This window comes from Haemaphysalis longicornis, unplaced genomic scaffold (assembly GCF_048455015.1).
Source record: "Haemaphysalis longicornis isolate Haplotype H1 unplaced genomic scaffold, Haemaphysalis longicornis Haplotype H1 scaffold_1, whole genome shotgun sequence".
NCBI classification, from domain to species: Eukaryota; Metazoa; Arthropoda; class Arachnida; order Ixodida; family Ixodidae; genus Haemaphysalis; species Haemaphysalis longicornis.
Window position 1 is genome coordinate 348,280,872 of NW_027526203.1, and position 21,485 is coordinate 348,302,356.

At 48.7% G+C, this 21,485-nt stretch overlaps 1 protein-coding gene across 1 annotated transcript in view; it reads left to right on the forward strand.

Annotated features, from left to right (window-relative positions):
• Positions 1-21,485, forward strand: part of Cad99c (cadherin 99C) — a 206,807-nt gene that overhangs the window by 148,850 nt on the left and 36,472 nt on the right. The window contains exons 7-18 of the mRNA XM_077685562.1: positions 890-991; positions 2,866-2,973; positions 3,324-3,437; positions 4,688-4,855; positions 9,083-9,170; positions 9,756-9,868; positions 11,089-11,289; positions 12,123-12,260; positions 13,484-13,642; positions 14,117-14,301; positions 14,449-14,581; positions 18,405-18,487. Of these exons, the coding sequence (XP_077541688.1) occupies positions 890-991; positions 2,866-2,973; positions 3,324-3,437; positions 4,688-4,855; positions 9,083-9,170; positions 9,756-9,868; positions 11,089-11,289; positions 12,123-12,260; positions 13,484-13,642; positions 14,117-14,301; positions 14,449-14,581; positions 18,405-18,487 (1,592 nt within the window). The remainder of the gene's footprint in view (positions 1-889; positions 992-2,865; positions 2,974-3,323; positions 3,438-4,687; positions 4,856-9,082; positions 9,171-9,755; positions 9,869-11,088; positions 11,290-12,122; positions 12,261-13,483; positions 13,643-14,116; positions 14,302-14,448; positions 14,582-18,404; positions 18,488-21,485) is intronic.

The following is a 21,485-nucleotide window of genomic DNA, read 5'->3' on the forward strand; positions in this document are numbered from 1 at the left end:
GCGTTTTTTTTCCTCCTGTGTACAATGATTCCATAGGTTCGTCGGCAGCGTTAAAAATTTAAAAAAAAAAAGAAAGGTCCGCACAGTTGGCATCAATTTGTGTTGCCTGGGGGATAGCTGGCTATATTACCGTGTAGATAAAAAATTACCCCAGATGTCTGAAAAAAGTTGCCGCAATATACGTGGAAGTTACTCTCATGATTGCGCGTCCAGTGTTGCATGCCCTTGTGGTGAGCAAGTGTTTTGTCATTCACCTTGTTGGCTTCGTTATCAAGTTTAAACCACTGCTGAACTCAGACACAATCTGACGTTTCGGATACTCCGCGGGGTACTTGTTCACGAATTGTTAGCTCGACGCTGGCTTTGTCAGTGACAGCAACTTTAAAATGGCCCTGCAATCTGAACAGACGAAGTTTTTTCGAATCCCTGACAGCGTCAGCTTCAACGCATGGATGCATACTCGCATTTCGGGATTAATATCGTCAGGTCTTATTGGAGGGCATTGCACACCGCTTACCAGATTTTCCCTGTGATGCTTTTTTTTTTTTTTTCAACCGTCAATATTTATGGCGTGGTAACTCTAACCAAGGTAGCCTCCGCTTTTATGGAACGTTTCCGAAATATAGCGTGAGGGTATAAAGACCCAGGCCACAATATCAGTGAGCTAGACACCGCTGCTCCCGGGGATTTCTGCCGTAGGCCAGCGTGCACAGTCGGAGTAGCGGGTGCCTTTCTGTGCCCGCCGCTGAGAGGGCGCAGTGGTAGCGATGACCGTTTGACGTGCGGGGGCCCTCGGCGGCGGCGGGGCACCTTTCGGCATGGGTGAAACGTGCCGATAACGCTCGTGCGACGTGGCCCAGATGAGTGACGCAGGGCCGATGTTCGGCAGCCCTTTTCGCAGCGTGCCATCCAGGTGCTGGTTCGCGTCAACGACATCAATGACAACCCCCCGCTCTTCAGGCTGCCCCACTACGAGACCAGGGTCTCAGAGGTACGCCGGCGCCTCGAGCGTCAACACTTAGCGCGCGCCCAGCGCAGCTGACCTGCGCCGCGGGGCCGGCTTCACGCATGTCTTCGGGAAACGAAGCGACACCCGCCAGAGCTCTTTCCAATCGACACGCACACGGCCGCGTATACGGCGAGGCGCAGCCGTCAAAGCGCAACAGGCGAGACAGTTGTAGGAAGGGGCTTTTATCGACGGCCATGCGACCTTTTAATAGCCGCGAATGCTAAGTGAGGAGCGTGCAAGATTGAAGCCCGCAGCTCCTCGAGTCAAAAGAGACCATGTGAGTAGAGCGAAACGATTCACATTGCACATTAAAAAGCGAAAAGTGTGTTGATGAGATGCGCTGTGCATGTAATGCCATGTAGGAAGAAGACAGATTTGGAAAGCAGTTCTATAGCATCATAGCCAGCCTTGGCAGAACGTATACCGTAAAATGTACCACTCAAAAGTTGACTCTCGCATACAGGCTCACTCTCATCTGCAGCTGCCTACGAGCTGACCGCACGTGCTCAAGGAGTTAGTTCGCTAAGCCGCTTAACTCGGGAATTCACTTAACTGTAACTTCCATAACAAAGGTCGTGGTGTTTGCAGCATGAAGTCTTCAGAAATAACTTAATGTAGTATCTGGTAGTCGGCATAAAGTAGTGAACTTTTATGGGTCAGGGATAATGTTTGCTTATTTTTGAGATTGGAATAGACATTCAGCCCGAAAGAGCTCAACTAAACTATGTATGTACATGCGCTGAATCGAACCATTCAAGTCACCCATATCTTAACTGCCACCACTGTGTATCACTCCAGCTAGTATATTGTTCCTAATTGTGTTCGTGGCCAGGCTTTGTTTTCCCAATCCTGGCATTTGTTTCCCCGAAGCCAGTGCCTGAGGGTTGCTGACTAAATGTTATTTATAAACAGCTTCTGAAAGATCAACTTAATCCCTCAAATATTTTTTTATAGTCTGTTCCTACTGAATTATTTTTTTGCAACTTAGATTCACAAAAAAGATATGTCCTTGAAATCGATCTGCAGCGTTCACAGCGATGTGTGGTGAATATGAATCACCATTACAGTTCCGAACCTAGGTTTCTGCAAATTTTGAAATATAGAACCAGATTGTGTGTTGATCCGTCGCGGTGGCTCAGTGGCTAAGGCGTCGTACTGCTGAGCCCAGGGTTGCGGGGTTCGATTCCCGGCCGCGGCGGCCGCTTTTCTGATGGAGGCGAAAAGAGAAAACGCCACTGTGTTCAAGATTTCGGCGCACGTCAAAGATCCCCAGGTGGTCAAATTTAATCCGGAGCCCTCCACTACGGCTTACATCATAGCCGGTGAAGTGTCGGCGCGTTAAACTTCATAATCAATCAGATAGCGTTGTGTCATTCGTTCAAAAAATGCCAATGTCTTTTGTTGCACCTGCACTTCCCATGCCACTATTCGAAATTCTAGCTTTGAGCTTCACACACTCAAAAAGCAGCTGAGTCGGTTTACCGTAGCGATAAGCTTAATCCCCCTAGGAACAGAGATCCGGTCTCTACTTCTGCAGCCGGAGCTCAGATACCCCTAGAGAGACCCCAGCCGTCCCTAGCCTATAGATGCACGCGAGCGGAACTGTGACGAGGCGCATGTAGCGTCTCTAACTGCTTGAGTCTATGCATTCCTAGTAAGACGCCAGCCGTACAAATAGCAGCGACAAAAGTAAACTGAGGGAGCGAGCGTGCAACACCAACTGCAAAGCCAAGTGATTCGGCTCACCACTTACCGAGCATAGCACGCGGCCTAGGCAGATTGACGAGTTTGCGTAAAAAAACACGGGGCGTGATAACGTTTTTTTTTTTTTTTTCTATTGCGCGGTCCCGTCGTAGCTGGCTCCGGTGGGCACGACCATCTTTCGGGACTTGGCCACCATGGACATGGACACGGGAACCAATGGCCTCGTCGAGTACACCACAGTGCCAGGAGACGGCACCGACGTGAGTTGAATCTGCTACCAGCTTCCTTCGTTGGTGACTCGGGACTCCTTTCTTTTGTTGCTTACCAAACGTCGGGGCGAACGACTCGCCTTGCATCTTAATCGTTTCGCATCGCTACCAGATGGCGTACCGGCGTGGAACACGTCTGGTCGTGTCTCCTTTTATTGCGACTGTAAACTCTTTTTTTTTTCCTTATTCGTATGTTTGTATCAACTTATCTCAATCTTTTGAGCGTCTGTGTGGCTCCTCGGAGCGGCTTCCAAATGGAACAGTGTTTGTTTTCTTTATATTGAAGGTGTATGGTATACACGCTCAAAATAAGCGTTTATTATTTCTTCTTCTTTTGCCAGAACGACGGGTACGACTATTTCGCCATTGACCTACCCTACCAAGGGCTGGTGACGATTGCGAGGCCCCTGGACTACGAGAAAGCCAAATATTACCACCTTCTCGTCAAAGCAACCGTAAGGAAATTGCACAGATATCCGTACACAAACAAAATTCACCTTATAGGCATAATCAGGCCGTTCAAATTCTGGGAGCAACAGCAACCTGCACTCAGTGCACAATTTATCTGACGTGGTTTTATTACTTTTATGGCACATTAAACTTGGACAAAACTCCCTTCAGAAATTGTTATCGGAAAGTAAGGCTTACATTATTTCACACTGTTATGAGTCGGCTTCACCGCGACGCATCTGAATCTCCGGTTATTGCAATGAGTGCAAGAGTAGGCGAATAGCGAGGCCCAGAACAGGATATGACTCGAAAAATGTAGTCTTCGCTATGACACTACGTGATACAATCATGAACGGTTGCACTAAGAGGCTTCAGAACGCAAATGTAATTTTCAGACAAATCGCATGCCACGGCTCGTTCGTTATTCGTCCAGTCCGCTCTTAGGGCGCGTTGGTTTTGATTATTATAGCCAACTACGATAAAGCAGGCCCATGGGAGTTTTTTTTTTTTTTTTTTTTTTGAACATATAAACTTAAATTAGAGGGCAGAATTTGGTGCCTCACAAAATACGTAATCGCAATGTGTGCAGGATGAAGAAAGCACCGCTTTTGCGCCAGGAAACCACGTGTCTTAGGCGAAAAAGGAAGCCGAGGGAAGTTGAGTTCCTGCAAGTAAACATTGCACCGATGCAGCGTCGCTAGGCGGCCGATGTTCAAACGAAGAAGTTGGATGGCCGAGGTGATGACAAGAACCCCACCCCGCCCCCCACCTCCCCATCCCATGCCAACACGCGCCTAAAGTTCCTCCTTGTCCAACAAACTGCGCGCTGTTGTTCATACGCCCTGAGCATGATTCAGCGTACGTGTCATGCATTTAAGATGCAATAAAGCCTTATAATAATTAGTATTATAAATATGATATATGTGGTGATGACAAGTCCCTCCCCCCCCCCCCCCCCCCGCCCTTTGTTTTCTCTCTGAGAATGGAGGAACTTCCGTGCGCCTATATATACACGACTGCGTTTTTCCTGTCCTTTTTGCGGATATGCAAGTTATTTTGCCCGGTAAAAACAAAAGCCAACTTCTACAAGATGCCTTTCGTGCACTGTGTCTTTATGGGTTGGCGCGTATATGCGGTGTCAAAGTGCAGTAGGGCTGCGTGAATGCTGGTGGTAGCATCTTCATGTTCAGACGCTGTTTGTTCCCTCCTCGCTCGGGGGCGGCTCTGAGGCGCTGTGTCGGCGCTCGTTTCCCAGGACACGGCGTCCAACCCAGCGGACCGGCTGTCCAGCACCACCACCCTAACGGTGTTCATTGAGGACGGCGACGACCAGGACCCCGCCTTCGTCCACGAACGCTGCAGCGTCGTTCACGGGGCGTGCGCCGATGTCGAGTACAGCGCCGAGGTCACCAGCGGCCTCATTGTAAGGGCGGCACTGTCACTGCACACGTGGTCAGTGGAGGTCACTGAGTGGCCGAGCACAGCCCGTTGTCGCGACCAAGCAACGGCGCTGCGCTACTGAGTCACGGTGTTCGTAGTTACAACGTCAATTCTCGCTGCGGCGAAGTGATAATAGGTATTTTTGCACAAATTGTAAACCTTAAGTTGGGACTGAACCAGTACTCCTTTTTCACCAACAGGCCCGCGTACTAACTAACCGGGCCCCGGAGAGTACGGTAGAGCTTTCCCCACTCACCACATACCGAGAGATTACCCATCACTATAACACTATAACCATGTATCAAATAGCAACCAGATATCAGCCTCAATATCTGCCAGGTTATTGTATTCTGGCCGATATTTCGGAGCATTGCGCCTACAATTCCGAATTTGCAGGACGGGGCAATCAGTGCAACCAACATGTCGCAGCTGATTCGGCGCAGCTTGCACTAGTGGTGCAAGGCAGGAGAAACAGCGGAGCTGGCGGCCCCTCTCCCTTTATCGAAGACCCGGCTGTTGCACCTCCCACTTATTTCCGAACTTGCCGCTGTAAGTTTTCCTTCGCTGGCAGGCCAGTATCGTTTCGTCCGCAGGCTTTCACATCTTTCCCACAGTGGACCGCGTAAGCACGCGCTATAGAAGCCGCGGTCAAGTCCAACGCCGACGGCCGCGCTACGAACCCAAAGGGAATGCTGTGCGCCCGGAATAATTATTATGAGGAACCATTCGGCAGTGCTTCTGATCCCATTGATAGGGACCTCTTGGGGCATTTTGTCTCCCTAGTAGAGCCATTTACAGATGATGACAGTTCCATTTTAAGTGGGCCTATTACCCTAGAAGAGATAGAGGCTGCAGTCGATCAGCTTCCGGTCTCCAAAACCCCTGGAACTGATGGACTGCCAGGAGTGTTTTATAAAGCTTTTAAGTCTACTTTATGTCCACTTCTTTTTGGAGTTTTTGAACGCTGTCTGGACGTTAATTCTCTTCTGTCGTCACTCACGAAAAGCCATACAGTACGAATTCCCAAAAGTAAAGACCGCGAAAAATTGCGATCATGGATAGCAACAGACCAATCACTCCGGCGAACGTAGACTACAAAATTTTCGCCAAGATATTATCTAATTGTCTGCAGTTTGCCATGTGCGTACTTACTGGCCAGCATCTAACATGTGGACTGCGCGACAGATTAATACAGACCAATGTACGCATTGCCCGAACAGCCCTTCAGTTCCGTAAATATTCAATGAGCAGCTCGCACTCCTGGAGATATAATTTGATCGTGTTTCCCACTCATTTTTGTTTCCTTTGTTAGAGCGGGCCAACCTTGGTTCGGTCGTTTTCAAGGGAATACGTCTCTGTTATAGTAACTGTATACACGCCTAATGGTTAACGGTCACCTTTGGAAGCCCGTGCCCATACATTCGTCAGTAAAGCAAGGTTGCCCGCTGTCGCATTTGCTTTTTGCTCTCTACTTTGAACCTTTATGGCGCTGTGTGCTCCAATGCAGTAGCATTTGGGGTTTTCATATGCTCAGAATTGAACCCGACCTACGGGAGTATACTGACGATTTGGCCTTTTTTCTGCAGTGATAAACCAAGTATTGATAAAGTTATTTCTGTGAAAAACGAATTTGGCTTAGTTTTTGGTGTTAAAGTCAGCCTTTCCAAGAGATATGGACTTCCGTTCGGTTCATGGGCAACAACTCCAACCGAGTATACCGGCATCCAATGGTCCTGTGTACCACCTAAATATCTCGGCGTTCCCCTGGACTCTTACTGCCAGAGCGCCCGCTATTGGCGGAGGCGCACTGATGCCCTTCGTAGTTATTCGCAGGCTTTCGTTCCGCATAACCTGTAGATTTTTGGGAGGGCCCAGGCATGTAACATGTTCTTGGCATCCAAATTGGTCTATGTAATGCAAATTCTTCATTGCGTTCGGAGTCACATACAGCGGTTCCACCGAGATTTCGCAACATTTGTGTGGTCGTCTATACATGGAGCCAATGAGGCGTGACAACCTTTTTAGGTCGATTTGAACTGGCGGGCTGAGCTTAACCCATCTCTTTGTACGGGAAATAGTTGCACGGTCCTTCTATTTTCGGGGCTCCACCCACCCTGTTTTTCGCGCTTTTTTGCAAGTAAACCTCGCCGAAGTTTTGCCTTATCTAGTCTCCTCACCATTCTCGACCAGACCTTGTTTGCGGGGGTTTGTGCATATGATTAAGTGTACACTTCAATACGGTTTTTGTTGGTTCGCTTTCCCCCAGATTACATGTTCACTTTGTCTCGTGTTAATCTCTGCAAAGGCCTAGTTTCCATGCTTTTCCCAGCGCCACTGTATAGAACGTGTCCGTAAAATGCCGCTTTCTCCCTACACAAGAACGTTCTTCTTCAAACTGCATAGCGAAACTTTGCCTAGTTTCACTTTTGTTTTTAGTTTTGTTTTTCACCTTATAATCAACTCATCTGTATGGGTGCATAGTTGTAAATGTGAGTTGAAAATATCATTTCCTACATTGACATGTCGTGCAGTACATACCATGGGAAAAAAAATTGGCCGCGTACCTGCTCCTTTCGTTGCAAATGTCGTCAAAAGACGATAGTCTTTATCGGCTTTTGCAAAGTAAATGCCTCCCTTCGCTTTCCCGCTCACCTCTCATGTTGTTCCTGTTGCGTCGCGCTCCTCCCAAGGTAAAGACACCAAATGTTTGCTTAAATCATTTTAAATTTCCCGCGTTCCACTGCTCCAAACCGGGTGTCTCGATGCCAACGCTGCCGTACGGCGAAAACGTGTGTGAATCGAGGCGCCCTACTTCAACGTTTATAGAACCGCGTTTCCCTAGTCCGCGTGCGTTGCAAGCAGAACGTGGAACCTATCTAGTGGAACCTTTCGTAACTCTTGCCACTTGACTTCTTCAAATGCCGCCAGAAGCTATATGGCGCGGGCGACAGCAGGCGACGGCGGAGTGATATTTTTTTCTTCAGTTGATGAAGTATTTAATCTCGCCAAAATCAAACGTGTACGATTTTTTATAAAGGAACGCTGTCAATATCACTTCTGCATTAATTTGTTGTCTTATATTTGCGTAATGTCTTGTTGTTATTCAACAATATTGACAAGTATGAACATTACACCGGACTTCGACGGGTACATTTAGCTGTGACTATATAAGACTATTGCGCAGGCATTGTTTTACTTTGGCCGGGTGGCTGAATAGAGTTACAGACAGACAGACGGACAGACAGACATACAGACAGACCAAAATTTCTGGGTTTAAGTAGCCCAAGAAAGACTATCGTCTTTAAAAAACGGTTACAGCTCAATCGATGGACTCCGGTCTCGTAACGCGAGGGACCCAGGTTCGATTCCGACCACGAGAAGCGCTTTCTTTTCTTTCCACTTGGCTGCCATGTTATTGTCCCCTGCCGCTGTTAACCGGCCATTTCCGGGCCTTTGGGGTGGCGCAGTGGTTAGGTTCCTGGTTTCAGGGCGTAAAGGTTCGGCGTTGGATTCCCCGGACCTCCCTAACCACATTTTTTTTTTCTTGAGGCTTCGAGCTTTTTTCGTGCGACCGACAGACGAAGCTCGGCATAAACAGCTTTGCTGTTAAAACAAGTGGACGAATTGTGGGGCGCCAACGGTTCTGATAGCTAGCACCGAGCACAAGCCGCGTCAGGTATTTTATTGACGCCGCCTATGATTCTCTGCACGCGCAATTATTGGGAACTATCATTGCGTCACCACGCAAGGCCAGTTGGATGCGAACAACGATAAAGCAGCGACGAGGAGCGAGCGCTGAGAGCGATGACCAACACCCTTCAAAGTGGCGTGGTCGCTGGCGCGGTTCATGTGGCTCGTGTTCGGAGATTTACCGGTGTAAATGCTCGAGGAAGAATCGCCATTTTTCGGAGCATTTTAATGAGATCACTCACGTTTGAGACGAACTTCGCGCCGTCCTTTGAAATCGTTTGAAGAGCCTGAACTATCAGGCATATTATTGTCGTCGTTTTTTTGGTTTTCTCAGTGAAGGTCAAACACCTGTAAAAAATCGCGATATCTGCGTCGCTGTAATCCTTTCGTCGCATTAGGCACAAACACCCCGTGTGTGTCGGGTCAGCGCTGAGTACATGTCGGACGAAACACACCATTTTTGGCTCATCTTAGAACAGATGCTGAGCTAATGATGTGCATAATGTCTTCTGTCTTTCAGTCGGGAATCCTCAAAATCTACCCCGAGGAGATAAGGGCGGAGGACAGGGACTCGTTGAAGTCCAAGATACAATACTCCTTTGTCAATGGTACGTGCCCTTTGTGTGATAGTTTTTGCGCTTCTGACCCAAGAAAATATTAGCATTATTAGCACTATCTGGAGCGCATGCCCCAACGCGTGTCTGAAGCTGTCGTCCTTTGCGGCGATGAGGTTCATCACTCTGTGCCTAGCAGGACATACAGTTAATTAATGACCGCTGCGGATAGCCGCAAATTCTGCAATTCAAGCGTTTATTGCAAACATTGTCCCTCCAACATCGTAAATAGCAGTCTCAAGAGAACACACCTCTCTTGATAAGCCAAGAAAACACTAATGCCGCCTGTGTTTGACAGATTTTGCCTTAGAAACACTTGCGTGCTCTTTGATGGCTTTGTACTATTTAAGTTAGATATGATTTTAAATAGGGTTCGTTTTTTAGCAAAGCAAATTTTGTTCACTGCTGTCAGTATCCGCAAGAGGCAGCAGGCTCGAAGAGGTTAACCGACAACAGGCACCTGTCGGATCCTATTCTCTGCTCACCGTCTAGCATTGCCATGAGCATCGATAATGCATTGATCAAAAGCCACGAATGTCTGACACACACTGCTTCTTGTCGCTTGTTGTCTCTTTTCAGGCACACCATCGTTCTATCGAGAATTCTTCGACATCGACAGAGACAGCGGCTTCGTGCGCCAGCTAAAAGCTGTCGACCGGACATTGGCGAAAAGCTTCCAGATCATTGTTAAGGTGCGCGGACCCGCACAAACCCCATTTCTTAGTGAATGCTACCAATTTGCCTATTTGGCGGGCACTCTTTGGAAATGTATACAGTGCCGTAACGATTAGTGAATACGTACCTGGTTGACAAAATGTGTGCACGTCTGTAAGCTCACAAGAAGGCATAAGGAGACATTAGGCCGTGAAAGTTATTACATTACATTAACAATAACTGGATTTAATATTTGGCAAATTCTGTAAAAAGCAACTAAACTTGCTGCAAGCCAGAATAGAATGAGTAGCAATGAAGTGTCTTTGAAGTGCAATGAAATGGATTTGTCATTGCCATTGTTCTTACAAACCATGCGCATTTTATAAATGGGAAAGCATTAAGTGCCCCGTTCTGTGAAAAACAGGCGTTGTCATCCAGCACAGAAAATGGCTGCAGCTGTAAAGAGTAGTGACGCTGACGCTGGAAGCCACATTTCTGCTTAATGGGGCAGCCAATGCTTTCGAATCAAAAGTGAGCGCAGTCGTTTGACCTACTTACGTGTGGGTGAGAAAGACGGTTGATTTTTTGCTAATACAATGTACACGCTCGTCCAGATACTGTACGTTTCTATTCTATCCAACCATCGCTGATGAAGGCTTGTGTCTTACGCACAGGCCTAGAACACATTGCGGTGTCCCCTAAATTGCGTTCGGGAGTAACTCAGCTTGTTGCCCGAGCAGCGTCAGCTGTCTGCGCCGCCGAGGTACTTTTACGCTGTACAGTTCACCTACACTGTTTTGCACGCACGCACCGCGCGCACAGTGTAATATGTTCGCGCACAACGAAAACAAAAGGGTATATGACGGCGCACCCCGAATCCAATCCCGCTAGGCAGCGCCGCCAACGCCTGCGCTCGACGCACCCCACCATGATGGCTTTCCCCTCCACTTTGCTCACTTGGCTAAGTTGCTATGATGACCGTCGTCACGCAGATCGGGTGAACGTAAAATGGGCGCGCTAGCGGACGCAATTTGCTGCGCCGGATTGCTCCTCCTGCTTTGTGAATCTGCGCAAGATGTGTGCTGGCGGCACCAGCCACGCGTCCGGGCGCCCCTCTGACGTCCCTTCTTCCCGACCTATCCCCATTTGGCGCTGTTAACGACATTCCCTTAGAGCCACCTTCGGCGTTCCCCGGGTGCGCGATTGAGCGCGTCATGTGCCGGGTCACTGCGACAGCTCGCTTGCATCGCCGGCGCAGGCCGAGGAAGACAACGAGAGCCGGAGGTTCGCCACGGCGCGGCTGACCATTGGCGTTCGGGTGGTGGACAGCAACCCGCCGATCCTGCTGGCCTCGGCCACCGAGGGCTTCGTGGATGAAAACGCGGCCGTCGGCACGTACGTGGTCACCCAGCCGGGAGGAGACGAGCCGCTGTACTTTATGGTCAGCGACGACGACATCGTGAGTGGCAAAACTCGCAGGCGGTATACCGGCGGGAAAATGATCCTGGTTTTGAGCTTAATTTTGGCACGCAAAGCTCAAATCTCTTGGCGGAGCGGTGTTCATCTGAGCAGGGGGTACTCGCTTAGTCCTCTGGTAGGGTGGTCCAAAACTAGGAAAATATGAGTAGTGTTCAAGATATCATAATAGGCACGTTAAAAAAGGTCGTATGAGCTGCATTAGTAGAGTCAGATTTGTAGCGAAGTGTGACCAACGCGTATGCCTCAATATTCAACATGGCGCTGTAATACATTCCGCATTGCCACGTGTATTATGTAGACAATTGACACATTCCAAGTATCAACGAAGTCAGTTTTAACAATACCAAAATTTGTGCTCAGAACAAAATGATTATGATTTCTCACTCCAGTTTATACTCACCAAAGTGTGTGTGAGGGAAGGGAAAAATAAACCACGAAAGCTTCAAAACGCACAGCGCAGTGCTTCCTGCCAGTGAGTGCAGCGTCGCATCCTCTGTGCTTCGTATTTTGATGATCGTGACAAAAAGACGGAACGAGTGGAATTTGTGTGGTAGATGACCATACCTCAAGGACCTGTAAGTAAGAAAGCCTAAACACAAATTACATTGATTACACTGTCGGCACCAAAGCAGCAACACGGCTTCTGCAGTCACGCAGCGCGATGCCTTCAATCGTCCGGCGCCGTCCCAAAGATATTATAATTCTATTGGCACATCATTTAAATATCGTTGCAGAATGGTATATAAGCAGGAGCGGTGTTTAGGCTCACATGAAGGGACAATGCTCCTCCCTAATGTAGCGTTGTTATGGCAGGCCGAAGACGACCCGCTGCCGGAATACACGTTCGAGCTCACCACGACGGCCTTCCGGGTCAACAGCGAGGGCATCTTGGTCGTGAACGAGCCGGACCTTGACCGGGATCCACCCAGCCAAAGCGTCCACACTTTTCAGGTAATCATTTCGCCAGCAAATGATCAGGCTTGCCGCTTCCAGGAAAGCAGCACATGCGTACATCAGTCAGTTGTCTCCTTCGAAATGAGGACACCCCAATAGCAAAAAAAAGAGCCTGGTGCCTAGAGAAAAGGAAAACGACGTGTAACTTCGTGTAGTAACTTCACCGGAAAGCGACTTGTCGGCTGCGTGGGACATGTAAGAGGTCTGGGGCCTCGTTCGCGGGCATTTTGATAATACCGCCGTTATCGTTGATTTTATCGTGCAGTAGCAGCGTTTGGCCCATATGCTGATGTTTAGCATTTTTCTGGAGCTACATCCGTTCCAGTCACGGCTGCTGTTTTGGCCTCGCTCATTATTTTTGTTGCTGAAGGTCCCACACTCTACCATGAGTCCAGCACTCAGAAACAGACGAGGGGTGGCGAGTGCACCCGCAACTGTAGCTCCCGCACTTCGAGAAGCTCTTTAACGCAACACAGTTATTCAGTGGGCATATTTTGCATGGCGCAGAGCTTAAAGAGGATGGACTGTGTAATAAAGTTATCATCATCGTCAAGAACAGCCTATTCAGGTCCACGGCAGGATGAAGGCCTCTCTCATTGAGTTCCTGCCGCTCCTGTCCTGCGCTCCTGGAGTCAATTCTTTGCCCCCGAATCTTCTCATTGGCAGTAGCAATATACGTTGGTTTGCGTTTTCAGATGAATATGACTAAATCTAAAAGGCACCCGTCAGCAAAAGCTTTACTGATTCGGATTCATCCCGAATACCTTGTGTTTCGAAACCGCTGCTCATGCCGAGTGGCGCACTTTCTCCCCCGAGCAAGGGATGCACACAAAAGTCGGGCATCTTGGTACCTCGTTATTTTGAGAATATATAAACGCCAGCTATACTAGTTTGGTTAGGGCGGTGCTTATTAATCTTGTGAAGCAACATACGTGTTGTGCACCTCACCACTTCATTCGCTTTTAGAATATACAAGCTAGAAAAAAAAAAGCGATGATTGACTTAACAATGTCTAATAATAATCAATAATATGAGTGAATAATAAGAAAGCGCGCATTTTCGGAGCCATTTCTTCTTCTCTTTCTAGCCCCACTTACTATCTATATTTTAATCTATATTTTAAAGAAGGGGTAAGAGCCATGAGGTAGCGTGTCTTTTCCCCGAGGCCCGTAGTGTACTCTGGGGAGCAATTTGCCGAGGAGTGTGGACGTCGCTTTCAGGTCGTGGCGCACCAGGCCAACGCCGAGCCGGGCAAGGGGAGCAGCGCGCCCATCTCCCTCAGCGTGCGGCTGAATGACGTGAACGACAACAGCCCCAAGCTCCCCAGCCTCAGCCCTGTGACCATCCAGGCCGGAGACGGCGTACGGAACGTCACCCAGGTAGGCGCCTCGTCGGTGCGGGGTCGTGCATACACTCCGCGGCTGGATGTGTGCCCATGCGCCCTGTCCAACTGGTCCTATACTGCTGCAAGCCGGATTATCCAAATACTGTGTCAACTTGGGACCCTGTGTCCTAGTAGTAGGCTGGTCGCATAGCTAAAACTCAGCTTGTATTCGAAGGCAGACGTATGTGTAGGTGAGTACAATAGCAATTGCTCATTCTACATTGAAAAACAGCAGTTTCTCCCCGTAGGACGCATGCTGCCTCACGCACTGCTTTTTTCATAAAGACGTGGCGCTGTCTCATGACCTAAGACCATGTTCATCTACACAACTCCTCAGTAACCGTACCGACCCGTGCGCGTGGTATCATCGGCGAAACTCCGGTCTAGAACCGCGGTCACGTCTAGCCAGAAGAACACGTTGGGGCGCTGTTCTCGTGTATGACCTGGCCGGAACGTGCTTCAAACGCAGGTCCTGGCCCGAGATGACGACGAAGGGGAGTTTGCTCGCGTAAGTTATTCGGTGTACCACGTGTCCAACAACGGTCGGGACAAATTCCGCATCGATCCCAACACCGGCGTTGTGCAAGTCATCAGCAAAGTCTTCTCCGGAGACCAGTACAGCATCACCGTGCAGGCTACCGACTCCGGCGGAAGGTAAGCCGCGGTTTTGCTTCAGTCGAAAATACATTGCCGTAGATTACTGTATATTACTGAGTATATACTGCTGTATATACTCAGTTTTGCCTGCTTCAGCTCCGAGTTTTGTTTAATAGTACGCATGTTGTGTGCTCAAATTTTCAGGTTCAGCCAAGGCATCTTGGATGTGATTGTGATACCCGGGCCAAACACTGGAGGCCCCGTTTTTTCCAAAGAGAAGTACGATGCTCAGGTCAGCGAAGGAGCCTCTGTAGGCTCTGCAGTCCTCACTCTAAAGGTAAGGGCCACGCAAGTCAGCGCACTAACGTTTCCAATGTTTTTTATGTAGACTTCCTAAGCCGCCAATGAAGCGGCCTTCAGATATTTACTTAGAAACAACACACAATTGCCCGCAGTGTGCATTTATACTGGCAGTGTTTAGCAGCTGTTCTTGGCGCGATTTTAAGAGCACCAAGATAAATTCGGGGAACATTTATCACGGTATCGCACCTCTCGATTATGTGAAGAAGATAAGTGTATCTAAATGGATAATTTTTAGTGCGGTGCTTTACGACGTAGATCAGTTTTTTTATACTGTATTCAAGGTATGAGAATTACTGAATGGTTCGTCGTGGTTCCTGTGATTTGCGACCATTTTTGTGTGTATTTAATGGTGAGGCCCAAATTTTGAAAATTCGCGTGTTACCACTACCAACAAAAAGAGGCAAGCATGATTTGATGACCACAATAGCTGCATATGAGTAACCTTTCGCAATGACAATGAGCGCATTGTTCATTCTACTGCATGTAAATATTGAATGTCAATAGATAACGCGAAACTATTTGCTGCTTTTATTTACGTCCATGAATCTGCTTTGCCACAATGAACGTGAATGGGCAATCGCGGCTTCCGCGGGGACAAATTTGGCAAATGTAGAGGCCACAAATATGGTTCGACTCGAAAAATGTGATCTGCGCTGTGTGATAGCGCAATGCCAATCGGCATGCTTACACTGCGCGATGTCACTGCACAGACACCATTTTTCGAGTCAAATCTGAAGCTGGGGGTCGTCATTGGCCAATTCTACCGTCAACCGCAGAGATTGGCCCTCTCTGTGCCGTTATGGGGAAGAAGACTCGCGGACAGTTCTTAGAGTGGACCGTCTCATGAAATGTAGTAGAAATCACCACACGACTAGGGCTAAAAAAGTTATCGGTGACCTGCGGACTGCTTGTGCTTATTTATTTTACACTCCTGTTAGTTGTATTCGCCCTAGTCAAATTATCTCATAGTTTGCACCAGCTAGGAGTTTATGGCTTTTCTCCCTCACAAAGAGTGCATAAAAAGTTAATTGGACCGCATGAGCTCGTCAACTCGGGCTGATTTTAACCACTGTGACGTGCTAGAAAAGTCCAGCCCATACATGCCAGCAGACGAATCTGCGCACCGGTATATGAGGCTGAGGCAAGCAGAATAGTCATAATCTGTTAAAGTATAATCATAATCTTAACTTAATATTGTCAGTTATTCGCAGAAAAAAAAAATTTCTCAAGCAGGAAGTTTCGCAAAAAATAACCGGGAAAATGCCAATGAACTTGTGCTCCAGGAACACAATAATTTTTTTCATCATAACAAGCAAAACAGATGTTATTATAGGCATCTCTTTCTCGTAATTTTCAAGAAGTTTCTTCGTTTTTTTATTTATTAACTATTTTTACTTCATTTTCACAGTTTAAATAATTCTGTTTGTTCGTAGACAATAGCCTAACCCAGCCGTATGTTAAAGGCATGTAGTATTTTAAATATCAACTTACCGTATGGCGAACAAATTTTCCGGCCGTTCCAGTTGAACTAAACGGGCGTCTTTTTCTTTTTTATTTACAAATACTGCTGGCCAGAGGCCAAAGCAGGAGTGGCAAGATAATACAGTTACCATACACAACATTTCAATAGAACATCAACAAAAGAGTGAAGAAAATGAAAAGCGGAATGCGTAACATTTTTATACAAAAGCAACGAAAGGAAATAGTGGGGGAGGGAAACGCGGAACAGTTGCAATAGTTAGAAAAACAATTTCAAATTTGGACGTAAATAAGCTCAGGAGAGTGTAAACTGCTTGCAGGCAAACCGTTCCACTCTTCAATGGTACGAGCAAAAAAAGAAAATTTGAACAAGTTAGTACGAGCGAAATATGGTGTTAAAGAAAGTGCGTGTGAATGCCGGGTCTGACGTGTTCTTAGTGGTGTGAGGTAGGGGTCTGGGTTCAGAGCAAGCTTGTGGTTTGAAAGGAGGTACAAAAATTTTAGGCGCAAGATTCTGCGTCTTGACTGCAAAGATGGTATACCATTACGGTACGGTACGGTACGGTACGACAACTTTATTGATAGTGCCTGCAGACGGCTTGTCGCCCTGGTCTTGTTAGGGTACTTCGCCGCGAGGCGGCCTTGACGTCGTCTCGGTTGGTGTCGCCTCTACTTTGGCCGCGGCCCCGCAACTTCCTCGGGTCGACCACGCCTGCTCTGAAAGCATAACATTAGTGACAGAACTACCAGGCTTATAGAGAGAATAAATGAAACTAACTGCCCTCCGCTGAATTTTTTCTAATGCATCAATGTTAGTTTTAGTATAAGGATCCCAGACAACGCATGCATATTCTAATTTCGGGAGTATCAATGATTGGTAAGCTAAGTGTTTCACTTTCGTAGGAGCATCCTTAAGTTTGTGCCTTAGCTTGCATAATTTGCGGAAAGCTGCGGAAGAAACTTGTTTAATGTGGGCATTCCAACTTAAAATATTTGTTAGAGTGACAGCAAGATACTTGTATTCCTTTACTTCTTGAAGAGGTTGGCTAGAGAGCGTGTATTCAGTTAGTACTGGCTTTTTCTTGTTAGTGACAAAGAGCAGAACTGATTTATCCAAGTTTAGTTTTATCCCCCATTGGTTGCACCATAGACGTATATTGCATAGAGTGGACTGGAGAGCTGCTTGGTAATCAGGATTAGCTATCGAGTTAAGCAGAACACAACCATCCGCAAAAAGGTGCGCTCTATATAAGCAGCCCTCTCTATAAACTGCACATTTTTTTAGTCACTAAGAATGATCCAAGTGCGAGTGTGCTTGCCTGTCACTTACGCTGCTACATTGCAATGAAAGCCATTGTCACCAGCTGACTTCAGTATTTTGCCAGAAATACAAAAACCGCGTGTTCGTTTGTGATGAGCCATGGCTTCCACAGCATCACCACCAGCGAGGTTTGCCGTCCCCACCATCATCGCCAGTGATTTCAGCTTTCGTCACCGACGCTTCATCATCTTCCTCATCGGGCAGCCAGCATGGGGTAGCGCTGGTAGTAGTGGGAATGCGGAAGTGCTCGAAGCGATCCCCGGAACTCTTTTGTTTTTCCTAGTCAGTACAGCCACGCGTCATCTGAGCTTGCTATGGGGTTATATCACAGCATAAACGTACCTAAAGCATGCAACACCACCCGAACGAAAATAAATAACAGCCAAAATGGACTTACAATGGTTAAAAACCACGGCGTTGAAAAATATTCAACAGAAATAGCCGAAGCCGACCTAAAAGCATGCAACACCACCCGAACGGAAATAAATAACAGCCAAAATGGACTTACAATGGTTAAAAACCACGGCGTTGAAAAATATTCAACAGAAATAGCCGAAGCCGACCTAAAAGGGGCAAACCCACAAAAACGTACAAGAAAGCAGAAGCTGAAACTGACCAAAAGGCGACGGAAATACCCGAAATCCCATTTATAATACACAAAGATGTCATAAATAAATTATATGCGTGATAACAAATGTTAAATTCAAATATGACAAACCCTTGAAAAAAAAAAAAGAAACGGGATTTGAACCCGGGTTAGGATGTTTGCTTCGCAGGAGCGGAATTACTAAACTACGAGAGCAAACGGTTCGGCGCGGTTAAACTGAGGGCCACAAGCACGTGGACATAGCTTCAAACTTGCCCTTAGATGGCGCCATGCGTCGCTTGGCTGTGCTAATTAGGAAACTCCTATACGCGGTGGGGACGGCAAACCTCGCTGGTGATTATGCTGTGGAAGCCATGGCTCATCACGTTGCTATTTTTTCTTTTTGCGCAGGCGACAGATCCGGAAGGAGATGAGGTGTCCTACTCAATTGTCGAAGGAAACAACCAAGGCGTCTTCACTATTGACTCTTCGAGGTGAGTGAAACCACCGTCGCACGTGAATACAGAATTTTAACAAAAGTGAACCTATAGCTTGAGTTAGTTGAGCCCAAAGAAAATCGCTCCACCATGTAGTGGCTAGATGTGTATTGTATGCATGTAGATTTTTCTTACGCAGTTCTCTGTTCACATTACGCTCAGAGCCAGCGGAAGCAACACAGCAGTTCGATAGCTTAGGCTGCCAAGTTCATGCTCCGTTTTACTGTGAGAGCAGTTATTAGGGTTACGCGGCGGCAGGACAAAGGACGTGGACCGCGCGATAGATGGAGCGATGATTTAATAGCGGTTTATAAAAGCACGAACACAGCATTCGCTCCTTCGTCTTCGTCAAGGCCGGGTCAGCATGGCAGAGTGCTCAACTTTCAACTTCTTTGTCCTCGTTACAATAGTGTCCTAGGGAGCGCCTTTTCTGTGTCACGCGTACGGAGAATGTGCAAGAGCGCGTGCGGGCATTGGCGTCGCCGAAAGCAGTGTGAAAAGGAAGGGGGCGCTCCTACTCGTTGCTGCGCGGCGATCCAGTGGCAAACAGGTTCCGGACAAGGTCGCCATAGCAGCGGTAACAGTGCGAATGGGTTAGGGCAACTCAGGGGGGCCGAAATAGAGGGGTGCTTCCCTCCGACCTCGTCAGTTAACTTTGTTCGCCGTGAGGGAACTTAAACTATAGTTGTCTACATGAGTAAATGGAGCTTTCAATAGCTCCCCGGTACCACACGAAGTACAACCGGTTATACCCAATTGCAACAGTACAAAAACAGGCCAACCGGCAAAGAGAATTTTGTCCACACGAGGGTGGAGAGAAATTAACGGGAAAGACTTTCTTGCGACCCACCGCCAGGGGGACGAGCCCGGGGGGACCCCTCTTGTCCCCCCTAGGAAAAAGCCGGATAGGGTGGGTTGCTGGGAACGGGAACTTGGACATCGGGATGGGTTATGGGAAAAAGGGTGGGAATGAGGGAAGCAATTTTGCTCCAATCCTTTTGTCTGACTCTCTTCCAAGACTGATTGCTCAGCGAGGGCATCAGACAGTGCCAATTGCCAAATATGCGGCCCCTGCCACGGGTTACCGCTCACCCATAGGGTCCGATAACTGGGCCCCAACTGTCGGAGACAGGAAGTACCCTATTTAGTGGCGATGGTCGGGCCCGCCCCCGACCCCCAGCTCTGCGGCCGATGCGTACTAACGTCCTCGATCAACTGTCCCGCACAAGGTACTCATGAATCACCAATGAAGCTTTCCACTATACACGGGTACTTACAACACCTGCTTTTCACGGTCTCCGGACACCGGAAGTTTGTATGCGAACGTTAACTGAAATCCACGTTGGCAAGCCAACCACGTTCGCAAGGCTCCCACAGAGGGGAAGCTGTTCTGCGAGCCCTTTTCTTATGTCCTCCTCTGTGCCTACTCTATCGCTCAATGGAACAAGTCTTGTGGCATTGCCGCTGGGTTGGGCGGCTCGGCAGAGGAGATCGGTCCGGGCCTACTAGCCGTTACTAAGCCAGGAGAGTTTCCCCGGTCGGTGTACTAACCTCACCTTTCCTCGTTTTCCCCGGGCGGAACACCCAGTAGCTCGTGGTAGCACGTCCCGTGGCAGCCAGAGAAGATCAATCTATAGGCCCCTCACAGCAAGGTTACAGGGGGGCGCGGCCCCCCCCCCCCCCCCCCCGGCCTCATACGGACTGTACAACATCTGGCCCCCATGACATTTGGTTACAGGGGTATGTCACTCCCCCCGACTTATAGCGATCAGGTCGCTGGCCCCGCCAAAGCTTGCGGTTACAAGGGTCGCCAGTCCCCCGGCCCGTAATGGTTTCCCGAATTTAATCGGTATTCCCAATACAACGACTGTACGCTTGCGGCACTTGCTACTTTCGCAACTTGACTCCCCGGCCTCCTCCCACGCTGGATTACAGGGGTTCGCATCTTCCCCCAGCCAAAGAAAGTCATAGTTGATCGATCTCGATCCGCTTTCCTGCTTCAATCGCATCACCAAGTGCCGGGTTGACACCCGACCGCCCGACCTCCGCGTAGGACCTGATTCCAGTTGTACCAGGAACCTCCGCAGTGGCGGCCGTTTTGCACGCTCCCTGGGCAGGGATTGTGCGGCCTCCCCGATTCCTCGAGGAGGTCTCGTGGAATTACCATACTTCCACGCTCTGGCCCCTATGACATTAGGTTACAAGGGTTTGTCACAACCCCCGGCCTGCAGACCAGTTCGCAAGTTCAACAGAACGAGCCCCAAGCTATGGTTACAGGGGTGTGCACGCCCCCGGCTCGGTAGTGGTCTACCCATTGCTTCAGCAATGGTACGCCAACACTACGTGCGAACTGTACCGCTTGAGCGCAGTGATTACGTTGCAACATTGACCCGCTGGCTTCCTCTCACGCTGGATTACAGGGGCGCGTTACCACCCCCAGCCTTTGGCCTCCTCCCACACTGGATTACAGGGGCTCGCTACTTCCCCTAGCCAAGAGAGTCATAGTTGCTCCACAAATACCATCTTTCGGGATAAAAGGGATCCTCTGAGGAACTCCCAGTGGCTCTGCACTCTCGCCCCCAAGACTGAAGGTTACAAGGGCTCATCAAGTTCCCTCGGTCAGCAGACCAGTTCGCATTAAAGGCCCCTTCCATGCTCCGGTTACAGAGGTTCGCTACACCCCCGGCCTCATTGTGTGTACCCATGCTTCAGCATGGCACGATAAAACGAACTGTACCGCATGCACCCCTATGACTTGGGTTACAAGGGCTCGTCACCTCCCTCGGCGAGCAGATCGGTTCGTGTTTATAGGCCCCTTCCTAGCTGCGGTTACAGGGGCTCGCCACTCCCCCGGCCTCATAGTAGCGCTCACATTGCTTCAGCAACCGTGCGCCACCATAACACAAACTGTACCGCTTGGTGCAGTTGCACTTTGCAACATTGACCCCCCGGCCTCCACCACACTGGATTACAGGGGCGCGTTACCGCCCCCGGC